Here is a 15,180-nt window from a genome sequence, read left to right as displayed (position 1 = left end):
GATTACTTAGTGTGCGTTTTCTCTACTGCAAAAGAAAACAACTACGAGACAATTTTTCCGTAATTGTGTGTATGCAATAGTGCACTTGACTTTATCGAGTTATCTGACTGACTGAGATCACACACACACACACACACACACACACACACACACACACACACACACACACACACACACACACACACACACACACACACACACACACACACACACACACACACACACATTAGGCTCAGCTGTACGGACAAGGATATACTTTGGGTAGAAAGACTAAGAGCGCCCACCAGTGTTGGAAGTATGTACTACATCAGCATCAAACCATTGTACGGCTCTGCGTCTTTTAAAGAAGGAATCATTCACAAGCCTTTAACGCCAGGACATTTTAATAGTCACCTTCAAGTATGGTTTGACAGATATCCATGTTTTGTTTTTTGTTTTTTTATTAATTCCGCAATTTGCAGAGTGAATTTACCGATAGGTGATTCTGAGCCAACATCTCCTAATGTAACCACTTTTCATAATAAAAACTAGTATATAACGAGCATTTAGCGTTTCCCTGAGAATTATATTACTGTGAGGTTTTAAATTCCTTTGAAACAGCATTTTCAACACCATGGGATGACAAAACTCTCGGTTACAGTTAAAACCCACAGTAATCCAATTCTTTTGTGTTAGTTCTTTTAGACACGTGGCTTCAATGGTAGAGGCCAGTCTGAAAGTATTAATTCACAAAGCACATCATTCAACATTTGAATGAATAAATACAACTTGCAAAGAAAAAAATAAAACATAAAGATTTTGCAAATGTTTTGCTGTGTTCAAGGAGAGATTTTCATTATATCAGATGAATGGATGTGAAAACAAGTGGTTAGAAATGATACTTCATAAAGGTCGGAGTCCTTCTAAATTATTAGCAAAGTGACATTTTGGCCTAAACTTTTTACTGCTTTTGGGAATTTCACCAACCTGCTCCTCTTTAATGAGCTTATAAAATACTTGAATGCCTGTTTTTCCAGAATATGAGGTATCAAGTATCAAGGCCGAACAGCTAATTTATTCTCCCACACCACAAGGACATAGGTAGGCTAAAACCACAACCATTTCACACAACACAATTAGTGTTATTGTGCATGTGCTGATACACAGGCAGAATGTGAGATGCAACTACTTTAGTTGGTAGTCAGTGCAGAACAAAAAAGGACGGAAAGGATTTCATCCAAAGCTTGCACATGTGGAGTCGGCAGGATTCCATATTTCCATGGGAAATATACATACACACCATAACGGTACTTTCAGCCTCTGCACAGAAAGCTGAGAAGTCCAAGTTTTTCGGTAAGCACTCGGTCGGTGGTGAAGTGTGTGTGCTATCACCTTGCACGCTGGTCCCAATGCAGAGAGTGAAACTGTGGACGGACTGTCAGGTACAAGGAATCTCTCACTGTGCACTGGCAGAAGGGGGAAAAAATACAGGATGAGACACAGTAAGTAACAATTAATTAAGAATAAATGTGAATATATCAACTGATTGTTACTGGCTCATATCATTCATTGATGCAAGAACAAAAATGGTCTTGCATCTATACAACACAGGTCTTGGATCCCTTTAAAAAATATATAATTTGTAAAAAAAAAAAAGCTACCTTCCGTGTCCACTTCTATTGCATCAAGCTTTCCGCTGGATTAGCCACAGTTGTCAGAGTCATCTACTTGCTCCTCTGTAGCAGGTGCAACCAGCCGGTCGTATGAGAAGGCCAGCATCATCTGTATTAGACAATAAAATTAAAATATAAATATAAAAAGACAAAAAAAGGGGGGGATGAACTGTTCAGGAAGGAAGCTCTGAGATGCAAAACAAATGTTGGATTGTCTAATATATTTTGTTTATTTTTGAAATCAAATTCTGAGATTTCTTTCTCTCACACACACTCCTCTTAAAAATCTTATTTAAAAAAAAATAGCATTTAATTGTCTAAAAAGAATTTCTGGTGAGCCTGAAATCAATCTGAACAAATACAGTATGAAAAAATGAATCATATATCTGCTGGTCTGCCTTGACACAAGTGGCCATCTTGTTTTTCTCTTTTAAATATATATTTAGCAGCTGATGTTCGCACAAAGCACTTCACGTAGCTGCCGAGTGAATCCTGGAGACTGATTTTAAAAAAACTTAAAATATTTTAACTTTGACAATGTGAACCCCGAATCCTTGCTTCAGAACTGTCAGAGATGTACAACAGCATGTCCCTTAGAATGAAAATAATGCAAGAAAGAATAGACAGGGCCTTGGAGGGGAATTCCTGGTGGACCCAATTTGGAAGAAAGAAGTGCAAGGTGAACTCCCTTTTACCTGTTTGAAAGTTCACACACTCCTTCTCTCCCAGGCACACACTCACTCTGGTTTTGTTTTCTACTCTTTCAATGATAATGGAAACATTCGGTTGCTGAGCTGTGGTTTGCCCACGCTTCATTACAGACATTACAAGCATTTTGTTATGCTTGTTTGTTCCCTAACGCAAGAGGAGCTGCTGGCTATAGATGTCAACTCACATCTCCAATTCCTAACTTTAAACCCTTTTGTGTGGTTTGTTTATTTCTTATCTGTTCTAATTAGATTCTCACTGCAATTTTTTCTTGAAACTGTAATGCGACCCACATTTGCACAGAGTATGGAGCCTGATTTTAACCATAACTGATGCTTTGTCTTGTGCACATGGATAATGAGGGCATATCAAAGAGTGCTATCTATTTTTATTAATACAAGCACATGGCAGAACTTGTTCTCATTAATCATGATCTCCTTAGCCAATCACATCACCCCTATGTATGAAATGAAAATTAGTAACCTAAAAGAGAAAGGAACTTACGGAAAGTAATATTATTGTCATGCACGAGGCACCATTAGCACCAATACTGAGCCAAATTTAAATTATGTTCCTTTGTACCTTGTATATTTTGTTTTGTGGAGATTCTGAAAGTGACCAGAGATCCAGTGACTGACAAAGTTTACCCTATGAATAAAATAAAAGTAAAAACAAAAAGTTTGCTACATTATTTTCAGATTTTGCTTGTTTTTATTTAAGTAATTATTAGGTGTAGGTATTGTTTGAAATTTTACAATATTGGTGCCAAGTTTTGCTACTTTTTCCAAATCATAGTTTGTTTAATTTAACAAAATATGCTAAACTTCTCAATGCTAAATAATGTTAAATAAGAGTGAATGAGATTTGATACCAGCCCTGCCAACACTGGAGGACAAATAGTCCCTTTTAGCCCTCAGATAGCATAAATGGACAATCACAAACAAATGTCCACTTCCTTCACTCAACCACAGACACGATGTTTTGGACATAGACACATTCTGTGTTTTTTGTTTTTTTTCTCATTCGGCCTCATTGCCTTTTTCATACCGTTAGCAGTGCCAGCAGTGCCATCATCACCCCCATCATGATATACATGTTCTCGGTAAGGCCACCAGCCCACAGAGGACCCAGGATGGTAGCCAGACCTCCCACTGAGCGACGCACTCCCTGACTAAAACCTGCAGTACAAGCGAGACACAAAAGACATAACAGCTCAACACACTAAATAAAATAAAAAGGTACAGGACTTGTAAAATCTGTTGTTTAAAATGTGCAGTCCATGTCACTGACAAAGGACTCTCAATATTTTTTATTCAACAGCCTGAATGAAATATATATACATCAAATACCAAAATCATCCAACATGCAATACTTCATGTTTTCCACTAGATAGTGTCGTTTCTCACCTTGTGTTTTCTCAGCGGTAACTTTGGAGAAGAGGGAAACCTGGGCCACAGCTACGAATGGCAAACCCAAAACCTGCAGAAACACCCCAATGATGAACTCAGTCAGCTGCCATGGGAAACCACCTACAGAAGACACAGATTGCAACAGAAAACACCAAAACAGTGAGTGAATAAGCATGATAAAGCCAGATTCTAATGGGACATTTAAAATGCTGATCATGAGGATGTGTCTATTCTTTAGCTTGCCTTTCATAGACTGAGGATGTTCTATATTTAGCCTCATCAGTAAGTAATGCACCTTCTGGAATTAAACAGACTCTTGGAAATGAAGTTTTTTTTTTTTAATGGCAGCTGCTGATGAAGATCTGTGTGTATAATAACTACAGTGAAGACTTCCTTCAGTGCAATCTGACCTAGAGGTTTAGCCAGGAAGATGAGGCACCAGACACCGGAGATGTTGCAGATGGTCAGGCCGATAGCCAGGACCACCCGCTCAGCAACACGCCTGCTCAGCCAGCGCACAAACAGGAAGCCAGCGATCACCTCTACACCGCAGAGACAGTACATCACGCTGTTCTCCAGCTCCCCATAACTGAAGTACTTCTGGGTCAGCGGGGTCACCATAGTCTGAGGAGGGAATGGAGGGAGACGTTGGCACAGTTAATTAATTCCCATATTAACAAGTATTTTTTCCTAAAAAGTCCTGAACACATTAGCCTCTTTAATAGTCTCCTAATTAAAGAAATATCAAGATGGTTTTTTTTTTTCAATCAAATTACATCTATGTGTAAGTGTGTGTGTTTGTGTCTTTACTGCACCTCCAGCGCCGTCTGATTGAAGAGAGTGATGAACTGAGCAGCCAGCAGCACAACCACCTCTTCTCTCAGGAACTCTAGAGAGACATAGAGACAGTCAGAGACGGAAGACCTTCACGGTTTCCTCGTTGCTACAGAGAGTCACTACTATCTCCATGAGTTGTTAGCCATCTGGATATCTTGGTAATCTCTGAAAGAAGTGTGATACAGTGCCTATATCTGGGCACCTCCTCATAAAGGAGGACAGGACAAAGACAAATTAAGCTTTTCAATGGACTAGCCACCACTTTTAAACCTCATCAGCATGTTACAGAAAGACACATTTAAGACATATTCATCAGAGTGCAACCTAGGCCCAGTTAAAAAGGTAATATAAGTAAACAAAGCTAACAAAACTTAGCCAGTTGAAGTTTACAATTTAAAACAGGCAAAAGGATTAAGTCCAGTAGTGTTGAGTAAATCGGATATAATGGGAAAAAGTTTTTTAAAATATTTTATTATCAAGTTTTTAACAACTAGATGTCACACCTCTGGATATGCTGAAATTCTTAAAGGGGCTGGAAGACTCATGGGACTCTGATGGCACAGGGGAGAGAGGTGGAGAGATGTGATTCAGTGTGGCGTTTGAGGCAGCAGGGGTCCGGTGTGTGGGTGGGCTAGAGGTCACTACTGAGCCGTAGGACCCCACCAGCTCCTGGGACACCATTAGCGGCTTCTCCTCTTCATTGTCTTCTTCCACAAGCCCTTGCTCGCTCTCCTCCTCCCTGCTCCGGCTTTTCGAATTCTCCTTGGCCTTCCCCTTCTCCAGAGGTGGTAGGTCCCAGTACATGAAGACCACGGCAAGTTGAAGGAGAATCCACAGCAGGCACATGAACAACTGCAGGGGGTGGAGGAAGAGCGTTACAGCTTTTCTTTGGTCAGTGGTGACTAAAGGTTAAACAATTTAATTTGCACCATATTTTGGTCATTACCCCTGGTGCAGTATATTTATTGACCACAAAAGGACCTAGGTGGAAATCACACAGCCTCAGGAAGATGTTAAATGCTGGACCTGTGTCAGACAAAAAGTTAAAATGTGTTTTAACCATATGTTACCACCAAACCTTAGCAAATTATTCTACATAAACTTAATAATGAGAAAATGAATCTCAAAAGCAACTACAATCGTACAGACTTTTTCTTTTTGACACATTAAACTGCATGTGAAATGTATCAGGGAGCTAGATCCTGAAAGTCACAATAACCTTGTGTTTTTTTTTCTGTGTAAAGAACAATCAGAATTCATAATAATTAAACTCAAATGATCAGCAGTCAGCGGTTACTATTTGTCATCAGAAAGCTAATGAGAACTCACCAATCAGGAGGCCAGCTTGTCGACATGCCATGACAGCAGCGAACACAGTGGCACGGTCCTCAGGGGCAGTGCTTCTGGTCAGGAAGCCAAAGATAGATGAGCCAGCACCTGTGCCAATGCCTGAGGAAAATACATATTTCATGAGAAAATTACTGCTGACACATTGAGGCTGAAAACTGGAGCGCTGGAGAGGATGTACATCATTGTCATATTGTGTCATATAGCTTCTTATTATGTTCCTAAAATATACGAAGCCAGAGTTGTTGTGCCTCCTTGTGGCATTATCAATGAGCTTCAATTCTGAGATTTTTGGCTGCTATTGAGTGAATTTAAAATGTTATCTTTTCAGTTGGGTGTACCTTTACATAATGATCCTGCCAAGCTGCACTGATATGCTGGGTGTATTTTACTGGCTTGTCACCAATGAATGAACCAAATTAATAATTAGTCACAGTGTCACTTTGTGCAGACTCACCTGCCACCAGTCTGCTTGACAATAAGAGCCACTTGGAGAACCCCATAAAGTACATGAAATTACCTGCAGAGGAAAAAGATTATTTTTTAGTATTCAAAAGTAAAGAAAAAGTTCAGTATATAATAGTACTGGGGTCCGAGGGGTTAAATACTTGTTTCAAAGCAAGTAGTGGTAGAAATAGGAAAATATGAGTGGACTCACCAATTATCTCAAAAAAGTTTGCAAACAAGATGATCTTCTTTGTGGCCCCTGTCCTGTCAGACCAGTGTCCAAACAGCGGTCCCGACAACAGGCCACTCAAGCTGAATGCTGACAGGGCCAGACCCAGAAAGTAAGGCGCTGCCTCTAAAGTCTGCAAATACCTCCATATTGTGGGCAATATTACAGCTGGGGAGACAGAAGTAAGCAAACATATAAGTACATTTTCTCGTAAAGTATTGTTATATATCAGTGTCTGATTTGACTTGAATGATGCTGAGTATTTAGATCAGAGCTGATCGACCATACTGTGGCTCCATTGGGCTGCCTGTAAGTAAGCGTAATCCCCCTGGCTGTATCCCCAATGTTTATTGAAACCCTGTGACTGCCCTGAGCCCTATCGTGATATTTATCAGAGGAGGAGCAATACGAATACGCATCATAGCTGTAAATATTTCCCTTAATTAAAGGTAAATTATTGATAAACTAATCCACATACATTTTGTACCTACCATCAGACCTTCCTGACAACTACAAGTCTGTATAAGGTCTGGAAAAAGATATTTTTTTACTTAAATATGTTAAACTATTAATGCATTAACGCTCACGTTGCATGCTGTAGTAATGCAGAAATAGCTGCCTGAACTCATTGTGAACTTTAACTTTGGCTGGTAGCTCTTTCACTTCCAGCTTTATTGTGATATAGACAAAGGGTAGCGCTGACTCAATACAATCCTAATTCAATTCTGTGTTCGCAGAATTCCAGATAGCAATCATTGCTCAAATTTTCTTGTCATCTGGGTGGGCTTGCCATTGTTTCATCACCCTGACAGAGATGTCTGTATGTGAGAGGGAGGGAAACTATATGTGAGGGACCAAAAAAACACTCTAATGCAATCAAATACAACAGTCCTATAATAAATACCACCATTCTGAATCTTAATGGCAGTGTAAGCGTGACATTGATATAATGGTTCTTTGCATTGTATTGTAAAGCTTTTCTAGTTTGCCAATATAATTGACAAGGAGAAAATAACACATATAACATATTTTAATATAAAGCCTCAAAATGTTCCATAAAATCAAGTAAAACACAAAAACAAGTTCTTGTCTCAACAAAAACATTTCACCTGTAAGTAGTGATCATTGCAGGAATATATTATATTGCAGTGCAGTGTATCGAGTGACCAGACACTTCAGATTCACACATCAATAACATGTTCCTACAGGTGTTGCAAACCCTGTTGCAATCATAGCTCAGGAGCCATCTGTGTAAGGGCCTAAACTATGTGCTGACCCTTGACCCTTTCAGTTAAATACTAACTGTTCTGCAACTTGATCTAGGTGAAAACATCAAGGTCGTGTTGGTGTTGTTTTGTGTTAGGCTATTTTGAAGTTTTAACAGCCTGAGAAAGATTTCCTATTCTACAATTACACACAAATTCCACAGGGGGGGTTCTTTGAGGCAGAATCTATAATTTGTTAAACAGATGGTGTAGATAAAATGTGCTTACAATACAATGTCACAGTGAAATGAACTGATTGAATAGTGAAGCTGTATTGGAGGAATTTTGATTCACTCATTGCCCTCAGATAGGCTCATAAAGGCTGTGTCTCCTCAGAGGAGGTAAAATGTCAACAGGCTCCACTAGTTAACATATTAACCAAGTTCCAGTAGGCCAAGTATGTTCCATAGTCACTAAAATGAATGTCACAGTGAAAAATACACATAGCATCAACCATCAGAAACATATCAATGCATAATTATGATTAATTATAACTTGATTTAAAATAGCCTGACACAAATGAAATGACAGCATGTATATGGTCTTATTAGAGTGAAAACATGTATGTGTTAATGGGGAAATTATTAACTTGACATTTACTGATCATTTTTTGTGTCCCATTCTAATACAGATAGTCAATTTCTGGGATTTAAAAGGGGCGAACGCCAGAATAATGACCCAAAACAGCACCTTACCATATTCCACACCGCTCAGAAGAAATAGAAGACCAATGGTGAAGTATGTCAGCTTCCTTTTCCGTCGGTTATCCATCGTGTTTGCCCTGCTATAATCTTCTTTCTATACTTTGACTGATCGCCTTCATTATTCCTCCAGATACACGTTCATTCTAGTCTCTCTCTGTCAGAACACACCGCAGCTATAATCCCGAGTGCAGTGCTTCCAATTAGAGGAATACGCAGGGACATGTCACCAAGCCTGTCCGCAGCCCGTTTGGAAAATGCTTAAAATAAGAATGCATATTGTTAACATAGCTTTAGAGTGAGTGCGCACGGGGCGGTACACTCCCTGAGCAGGTAATGCCTGAAACACCAGCCCCGATTCGCAAAACACTGCACAAGGCAAACGTCCCCGGGATGCTCCTGCGCAGTTAAATCCCAACCTACATCACTTCCGGGGGACTAACATACACCATGGCACAGTCCCAAGCACTGACCTCCCCCCGAAGAGTTGGTGCACACATGTCAGATGAGATGAAATATGATGATATTATTTTGAAAAGAGGGTCATTTTTTGCAAGTTTATGTAGATTTTCACAGTAAAATGAGTAGAAATTATTGAGAAGGCAGAGAAGACTCAAAGTAAGTTAGGTAAAAAGACAAAGAAAGTTATTTTTAAAGACAGCTCTTTACAAAATACATCTACAGCAATCAAATTACTACACAAGCTGTACTGGAAAACCTCAAAATATAAAGCTTAAGCTGTCTGAACTCCAAAAAAAGTATGCCAGAAAATCATGTGGTAGCAAAATAAGTTATTCCACAGGAGAACATGCCTGGTCCAGTTATTCTATGTCCTCTGACTGAATGCAGGTTACAGCTGCACTTTGTCACTTCTGTGCTCCAGTCCAAGGCTGCTGTTGCCACCAGTGGGAAAACGAATTTACATACATGATTTACTCCAACCATTCACCTGCAGGGCATGTGAGCAAATAACCCACAGTTTCTACGGTTTACGGTGTGTCAGAGGTACACACATTAATCATCCTGGGTCCTGTGATACTTAAAAAGCTGTTTCAGAGGCTTTCCCACCCCAGCAAGAATATTCTGATGCAAAACCCAAAATATTTTTAAGTGTTTGGGTAGGAAATGTTAGATTTAAGTTACTGATCAAGACAAAATCTCCTTCACACTCTGAAGCTGCAGTACTTAAATGGCTTTCAAGAAAAAACATACAGTATACCATTCAAATTCAATATTTCCAGTTGGACTTCCAACATATATATTCCTATACTAAATTGTGTGGTATTCATACAATTTCTTTCTTTAAGCCTACGTGCTTATTCTACAGCAGCACTACATTCAGATGTATTTAGGACTTCCCATGCACATATCAGGAGTCTGTGTGAGTCACTGGCAGTGTTCCATCTCCATCCTGTGACATCAATTACTGACACTGAGACGTCTGTGCTGCACACAAAAGCTGCCTCTTTGCCCTTAATTTAATTTTATGTCTCCTGAGCGTCCGCATTTTAGTTAACTGCCATCCAAGCAAATATAGAACGGTTGCCTATGGGATGCTGGGTAATAAAGTCCCATCTGCGAGGTGGGAGAAAAATATTTTAATTTCCTAAAATATTTGCCAGAGCATCCTGTCAACATGTCAAGTTCAAATATTTTAAGTACCTCAAGGCTGTTTAATTTGTGGTTTGCTCATGCCAAGCAAAAACAGCTTGAAGAAAAAAATAGTTTCAAAGCTGTTTTTGCTTGGCATGAGCCAACCACAAATTAACTTTAACTAAAATATGTTTACTTTCAGTCAGTCAGTCTAAAACTTCTTGCCATCAGGATCGATGTCCTTTACATCAAAGATATCTTCAAACAGAATTCCAGCCATCTCTGTTCTGGTCTATAAACTTGGAAAGGAAAACAACAAAAAGGATATGATCAACCAGTTTTTAACGAAATATCTGGGAAGCTTTTGACTTCAGTGACAAGCGTTCATATCTTATCTAGTGATGGGGAAAGTATGCTCTTTCAAACAAGGTGTCTGCAGGTTTCATGAAGTTTAAACTTTTTTAAAGCTATTTTAATGTCAGATAAAAAGATGTAACACCTACAATGTTTGAATAAATAGAAATACCAACTGATAATAGTATAGTTACAGGTCATTATAGTCAGCATTGCTATAACTGACCACAAACACAACAGGAAGATCCTCTTATGCTACGCTGCGAGGAATGATATAGCAGCACACTATTAAATACATATTTATCAGCAGAGACAGAAACAGATAAAGGCAGACACACATATTAAAGTGTCAAGAAAAGTTATGTTTAAAGAGCATTTTAGTGGGTTTATGATTTAAAAGCCTGGTCTAAGACACCCTGTACAAGTTACATCAAACTAGAAAGATGTTGAAAAAAAACTATTATCTAGATAAAACGTTTGCTTGACTTACTGTTGAATATTTTAGACCAATATAGCAAAAAATTACCACTAATTTGATTTTTAAATAATACTGGACTACATCTAAAATGTTCAATGTATATCCGGATCACATATTACCTTTTGTCAAAGTTACCCAGTGCAAAGTGCAGCAACTGGCTACTGAAATACTATAACTCAACGTTAATTTAACGGCATCTGGTGGTATAGCTGAATTAGCGTTATGAGGTCTTGAAGAAATCCTTCTGAATATAAACTTGAATATGTATAATGTCTATCCATTATGTTTTTCCAAAGACTCCTGCCCTGTGAACTACTGCACATAGTTACACCACCTTCTTTATAAAACCTTTTCCCACGCTCTTTACTGGAGCAACACAGCTTGTCTGCAGTCCAAATATTGAGAAACAGTGTTACAAATGTACTCCCCATTCCTGCTGATAAGTAAAATAAACCCCAATTCAGTATGTTTGAAAAAGCACCTATGCAGTTGTTGACGTTACAAGATGTGGTGGAAAGAAGAAAACACAGAGAAAAAACACGCCAAGACAAAAACTATTAAATGATTAAATCATTTTGTATAAAAGAAATCTTTATTTACAGTTTGCCAGCAGATTGAGGTTGCAGCAGTTCTTACGTGTCACAGTCTTTAGTCGGGAGTCCATATCCTTAGAGGAAACACATTGTAACTACCAGAATAAAAAACTAAATATGCTTTCTTCAGCCGCCATGTGTTCTGTCTGTGAGTTGCTCTTGGTGATGGTCATGTGCTCCAGACTCGGAAACATTAATGTTTTCAGTATGCAGCTCAGCATGACTTTAAAGGCTGACTGTGGCACTGGAAGAACCGGGGTGAGTGGCTGAGCAGAGTTTGGTTCTAGAAGGCCAGTTTCTTCATGAGTAGGTAGACCCTGGAGTCCACCTCAAAGCCATGAAGGTTGTTGGCGTCTCCCTGCAGCCTCATGAGGAGGCCGCCGTAAGACACATAGGCAGAGCTGGGAGAAAGAGCACATCCATGCAACTTGATTAACGCCAACAAATGAGGGAGCTTCCAAAGTTTGTAAAAAAAACTGATGACAGTATGATAATGACCTCTCATTATCACACACACACACACACACACACACACACACACACACACACACACACACACACACACACACACACACACACACACACACACACACACAGTCTTTTGTTGCAAATTAATGACTTTCCATTAATGCCATACACAATTGTTGGTGATAATTTGCAGACAATGGTGTACTGATGATAATCCACTTACAAGCAACCAATAGTGTGTGTTCGTCATGCTACCTTACCGGATTTTATTTATCTACAAATGTGAGCAATTTTAAATTAAAATAATGTTTTCATTACTTTTGTTACTGTGGTAATTACTGCCCTAATAATGTATTAACAACAACTAAAATGCTACTTGTAATTATTCTAATGGTTTATTTGGCTAAGTTGTTTTATTAACATATAAAAGTTTAGGCAGAGCAATTATACATAAATAAATAAAATAAAATCTAAAATCAATTAAGTACACTCACAGTCGTGTAGCTGCTTCTGTTGAAGTCTCATCGCCCTCAATCTTGTAAACCTTCCCATACATTACGTAATCAAACTGGTCAGCTCTGGAAATACAAACAAAGGTTAAATTAGAGAGAGAGAGAAAAAGGAGCAAAAAGTACAGCATGCTACAGGGGACAGTCACACCAAAAACATACACACAAATGGTATTAAATCCTTTAAATAAAAAAGACCACCAAATTAGGAATGTATGATATATTTATATATATGGCCAATAAATTGTTGGTTGATATAGACAATATTATAATATGTACTATTCTGATATTGAAATTATAGCCTCTACATTATAATTTCTTTGTAAAATGTTCGATAGGCTATATGTTGCATGAAAGCCAAAATATATTTGTGAAGCTTTTAAAATAGCATTTGTTACTAATGTTTAATGCATCAATATATGAAGACAAACTGTCATACCTAGATGGCCGGTCATCCTGAGGATTGTACTCTCCATCATCTGGTGTTCCATCTTCATATAACGTGCTGGCAATAACCAGTCTGAACTTGTCACCTTAATGAAATGGACAAATGCAGATAAAAATACAGCGGGTTTAGTAATGGTACAAGTGAGTGTAACCATGTGACCAACTTTTCAAAAAGTAGAGCAATTGCTTTATCAAGAGGTGCACTGATAACACATACATGATACTGTATACAAGCTGATTTGAGAATATGATTGTGACAAATGCCACCATTAAATGACTTAAAGCATGCAACTTAAAATACATATACACAAAGACTAAATGGTTGCTCCTTACCAAGATCAACAGGATAGATCTGAATGTTCACATCCAAGATGAGGTCCATCTTAAAAGATTCACTTTCGCAATGTAGACGAGACACTGCAGCAAATAACAAGTAACATTGTACAGTTTGTATTTGCTCATATGCAGTTTCAAGGACACTAATGGAAAACAACACAGGATACATGATAGAAACCAAATGTAAATAAAGAGACGCAAAAGAGAGAAAAACATCTGAGTGTTTAGCCTGAGAGATGCTAGACTTTATGATTTTTAGATTGTGTGATATTTATTTAAAAAGAGTAAAGTGTGTGATGGTTGATTACCTGCAGTGATTAACAGAATAGTCGTAAAGACCAGAGACTATTACAACATACAAGCATTTGGTTGTTGGCTGACGTTATAACTTTCCACCGTAAACCGTTTCACACACCTCTGTCAAACTTCTTGCCATCGGGATCGATGTCCTTTACATCAAAGATATCTTCAAACAGAATTCCAGCCATCTCTGTTCTGGTCTATAAACTTGTAAAGGAAAACAACAAAAGGATATGAACAAACAAACAATAACAAACGAAATATCGTATTAATCTTATCTAGTGATGGGGAAAGTATGCTCTTTCAAACAAGGTGTCTGCATGTTTCATAAAGATAAAACTTTTTAAAGCTGTTAGAATGTCAGGTGAAATGATGTATCACCTGCAATGTTTGTTTATCATGCTAAAATATCATCAGCATTGCTATAACTGACCACAAACACAACAGGAAGATCGTATGCTACGCTGCGAGGAATGATATAGCAGCACACTATTAAATACATATTTATCAGCAGAGACAGAAACAGAGATAAAGGCAGACATTCCTATTAAAGTGTCAAGAAAAGTTATGTTTAAAGCACATTTTAGTGGGTTTATGATTTAAAGGCCCGGTCTAAGACACCCTGTACAAGTTACATCCAACTAGAAAGATGATGCTTGACTTACTGTTGAACATTTTAGACCAATATAGCAAAAAATGACCACTAATTTGATTTTTAAATAATACTGGACTACATCTAAAATGTTCAGTGTATATCCGGATCACACATTAGCGTTTGTTAAAGCTACACAGTGCAAAGTGCAGCTGAAATAAATGAGCTCCTTCACAACACTAGCTTTAACTCACACTGACGAGGACACATCCCAACCCATAAGAGCCAATGTGGAACATATGAACATCAACTAGCTAAGCATGTAAAACGTAAACATTAGCTGGCTTCTAAATGTACTATGACTCGGCGTTCATTTAAAAACACGTTGAATCCTGGTGTAGCTGAATTAGCGTTAGCCAAACTAATGAGGTCTTGTCATAACTACAACTTCAGCTTGTGTTTCCAGTTCAGGCTAGCTGTTAGCATTGGCATGTTGTACACACACTTCCCCAAGCTTACCTCAAATAAGACGAAATCTTTGTGTGATATTATGTACGGGAAACCGTCGCAGTCACAATGTCTCTCTCTCTTTCTCTCCGTGTGTGTAAAATGCGCGCTAGATATCTTATTGGAGGAAAACTTCATTCATTACGGTTTGAAAGAGACTGTACCGCCGAGGAACAATGTGCTCAACCTTTGACACGCAAACTGCTTCCGGTCGAAAATACAAACTCGTTATTAAGTGTTGATATTAAAAAAAAAAAAATGGACGAATTGTAATTATATATGTATGACAAAATAAACAATATTATAACAAAAGAAAATCAACGTTATAGCTATATATCTCGTCGTTATTTTAATGTTAAAAAACATTAGTGTAAATAATTATTTATTAGCTAAATAAAGCATGCTTTC

The 15,180-nt window shown here is 38.2% G+C and overlaps 2 protein-coding genes across 2 annotated transcripts; both read right to left on the bottom strand.

Annotated features, from left to right (window-relative positions):
- Positions 1 to 365: 365 nt before the first annotated feature.
- Positions 366 to 9,000, bottom strand: mfsd8l1 (major facilitator superfamily domain containing 8-like 1). The gene is made up of 12 exons (XM_051375936.1): positions 8,590 to 9,000; positions 6,612 to 6,797; positions 6,411 to 6,473; positions 5,936 to 6,055; positions 5,553 to 5,632; positions 5,110 to 5,458; positions 4,585 to 4,658; positions 4,180 to 4,393; positions 3,767 to 3,889; positions 3,408 to 3,538; positions 1,641 to 1,761; positions 366 to 1,445 (listed from the first exon to the last, which is right to left on the bottom strand). Exons 1-11 carry the CDS (start codon positions 8,663 to 8,665, stop codon positions 1,681 to 1,683), a joined length of 1,497 nt encoding a protein of 498 aa, XP_051231896.1. The 5' UTR covers positions 8,666 to 9,000; the 3' UTR covers positions 366 to 1,445; positions 1,641 to 1,680.
- A 2,577-nt stretch (positions 9,001 to 11,577) lies between these two features.
- On the bottom strand, positions 11,578 to 14,988 carry polr2h (RNA polymerase II, I and III subunit H). Its single transcript, XM_051375955.1, has 6 exons — positions 14,785 to 14,988; positions 13,789 to 13,880; positions 13,371 to 13,454; positions 13,030 to 13,123; positions 12,576 to 12,659; positions 11,578 to 12,014 (listed from the first exon to the last, which is right to left on the bottom strand). The coding sequence occupies exons 2-6, from the start codon at positions 13,859 to 13,861 to the stop codon at positions 11,897 to 11,899; spliced, it is 453 nt and encodes a 150-aa protein (XP_051231915.1). The 5' UTR covers positions 13,862 to 13,880; positions 14,785 to 14,988; the 3' UTR covers positions 11,578 to 11,896.
- Between the last annotated feature and the right edge of the window lie 192 nt (positions 14,989 to 15,180).

The sequence above is a fragment of the Dicentrarchus labrax genome, unplaced genomic scaffold (genome assembly GCF_905237075.1).
Source record: "Dicentrarchus labrax unplaced genomic scaffold, dlabrax2021, whole genome shotgun sequence".
NCBI lineage: Eukaryota > Metazoa > Chordata > Actinopteri > Moronidae > Dicentrarchus > Dicentrarchus labrax.
Note: the sequence above shows the minus strand (reverse complement) of the source record. Positions and strands in the feature narration are given on the sequence as shown.

Excerpts from the sequence above, each read along its gene's own strand:
- mfsd8l1 (XM_051375936.1), bottom strand. The coding sequence starts at position 8,665 with ATGGATAACCGACGGAAAAGGAAGCTGACATACTTCACCATTGGTCTT. Across the intron at positions 6,474-6,611 it reads AAACTTTTTTGAGATAATTG|GTAATTTCATGTACTTTATG; the intron begins GTGAGTCCACTC and ends TTTCCTCTGCAG. Across the intron at positions 4,659-5,109 it reads GAATTTCAGCATATCCAGAG|AGTTCCTGAGAGAAGAGGTG; the intron begins GTGTGACATCTA and ends ATGTCTCTCTAG.
- polr2h (XM_051375955.1), bottom strand. The coding sequence starts at position 13,861 with ATGGCTGGAATTCTGTTTGAAGATATCTTTGATGTAAAGGACATCGAT. Across the intron at positions 13,455-13,788 it reads TGGCAAGAAGTTTGACAGAG|TGTCTCGTCTACATTGCGAA; the intron begins GTGTGTGAAACG and ends TATTTGCTGCAG. Across the intron at positions 12,015-12,575 it reads ACAGAAGCAGCTACACGACT|CTCTGCCTATGTGTCTTACG; the intron begins GTGAGTGTACTT and ends TCTTTCTCCCAG.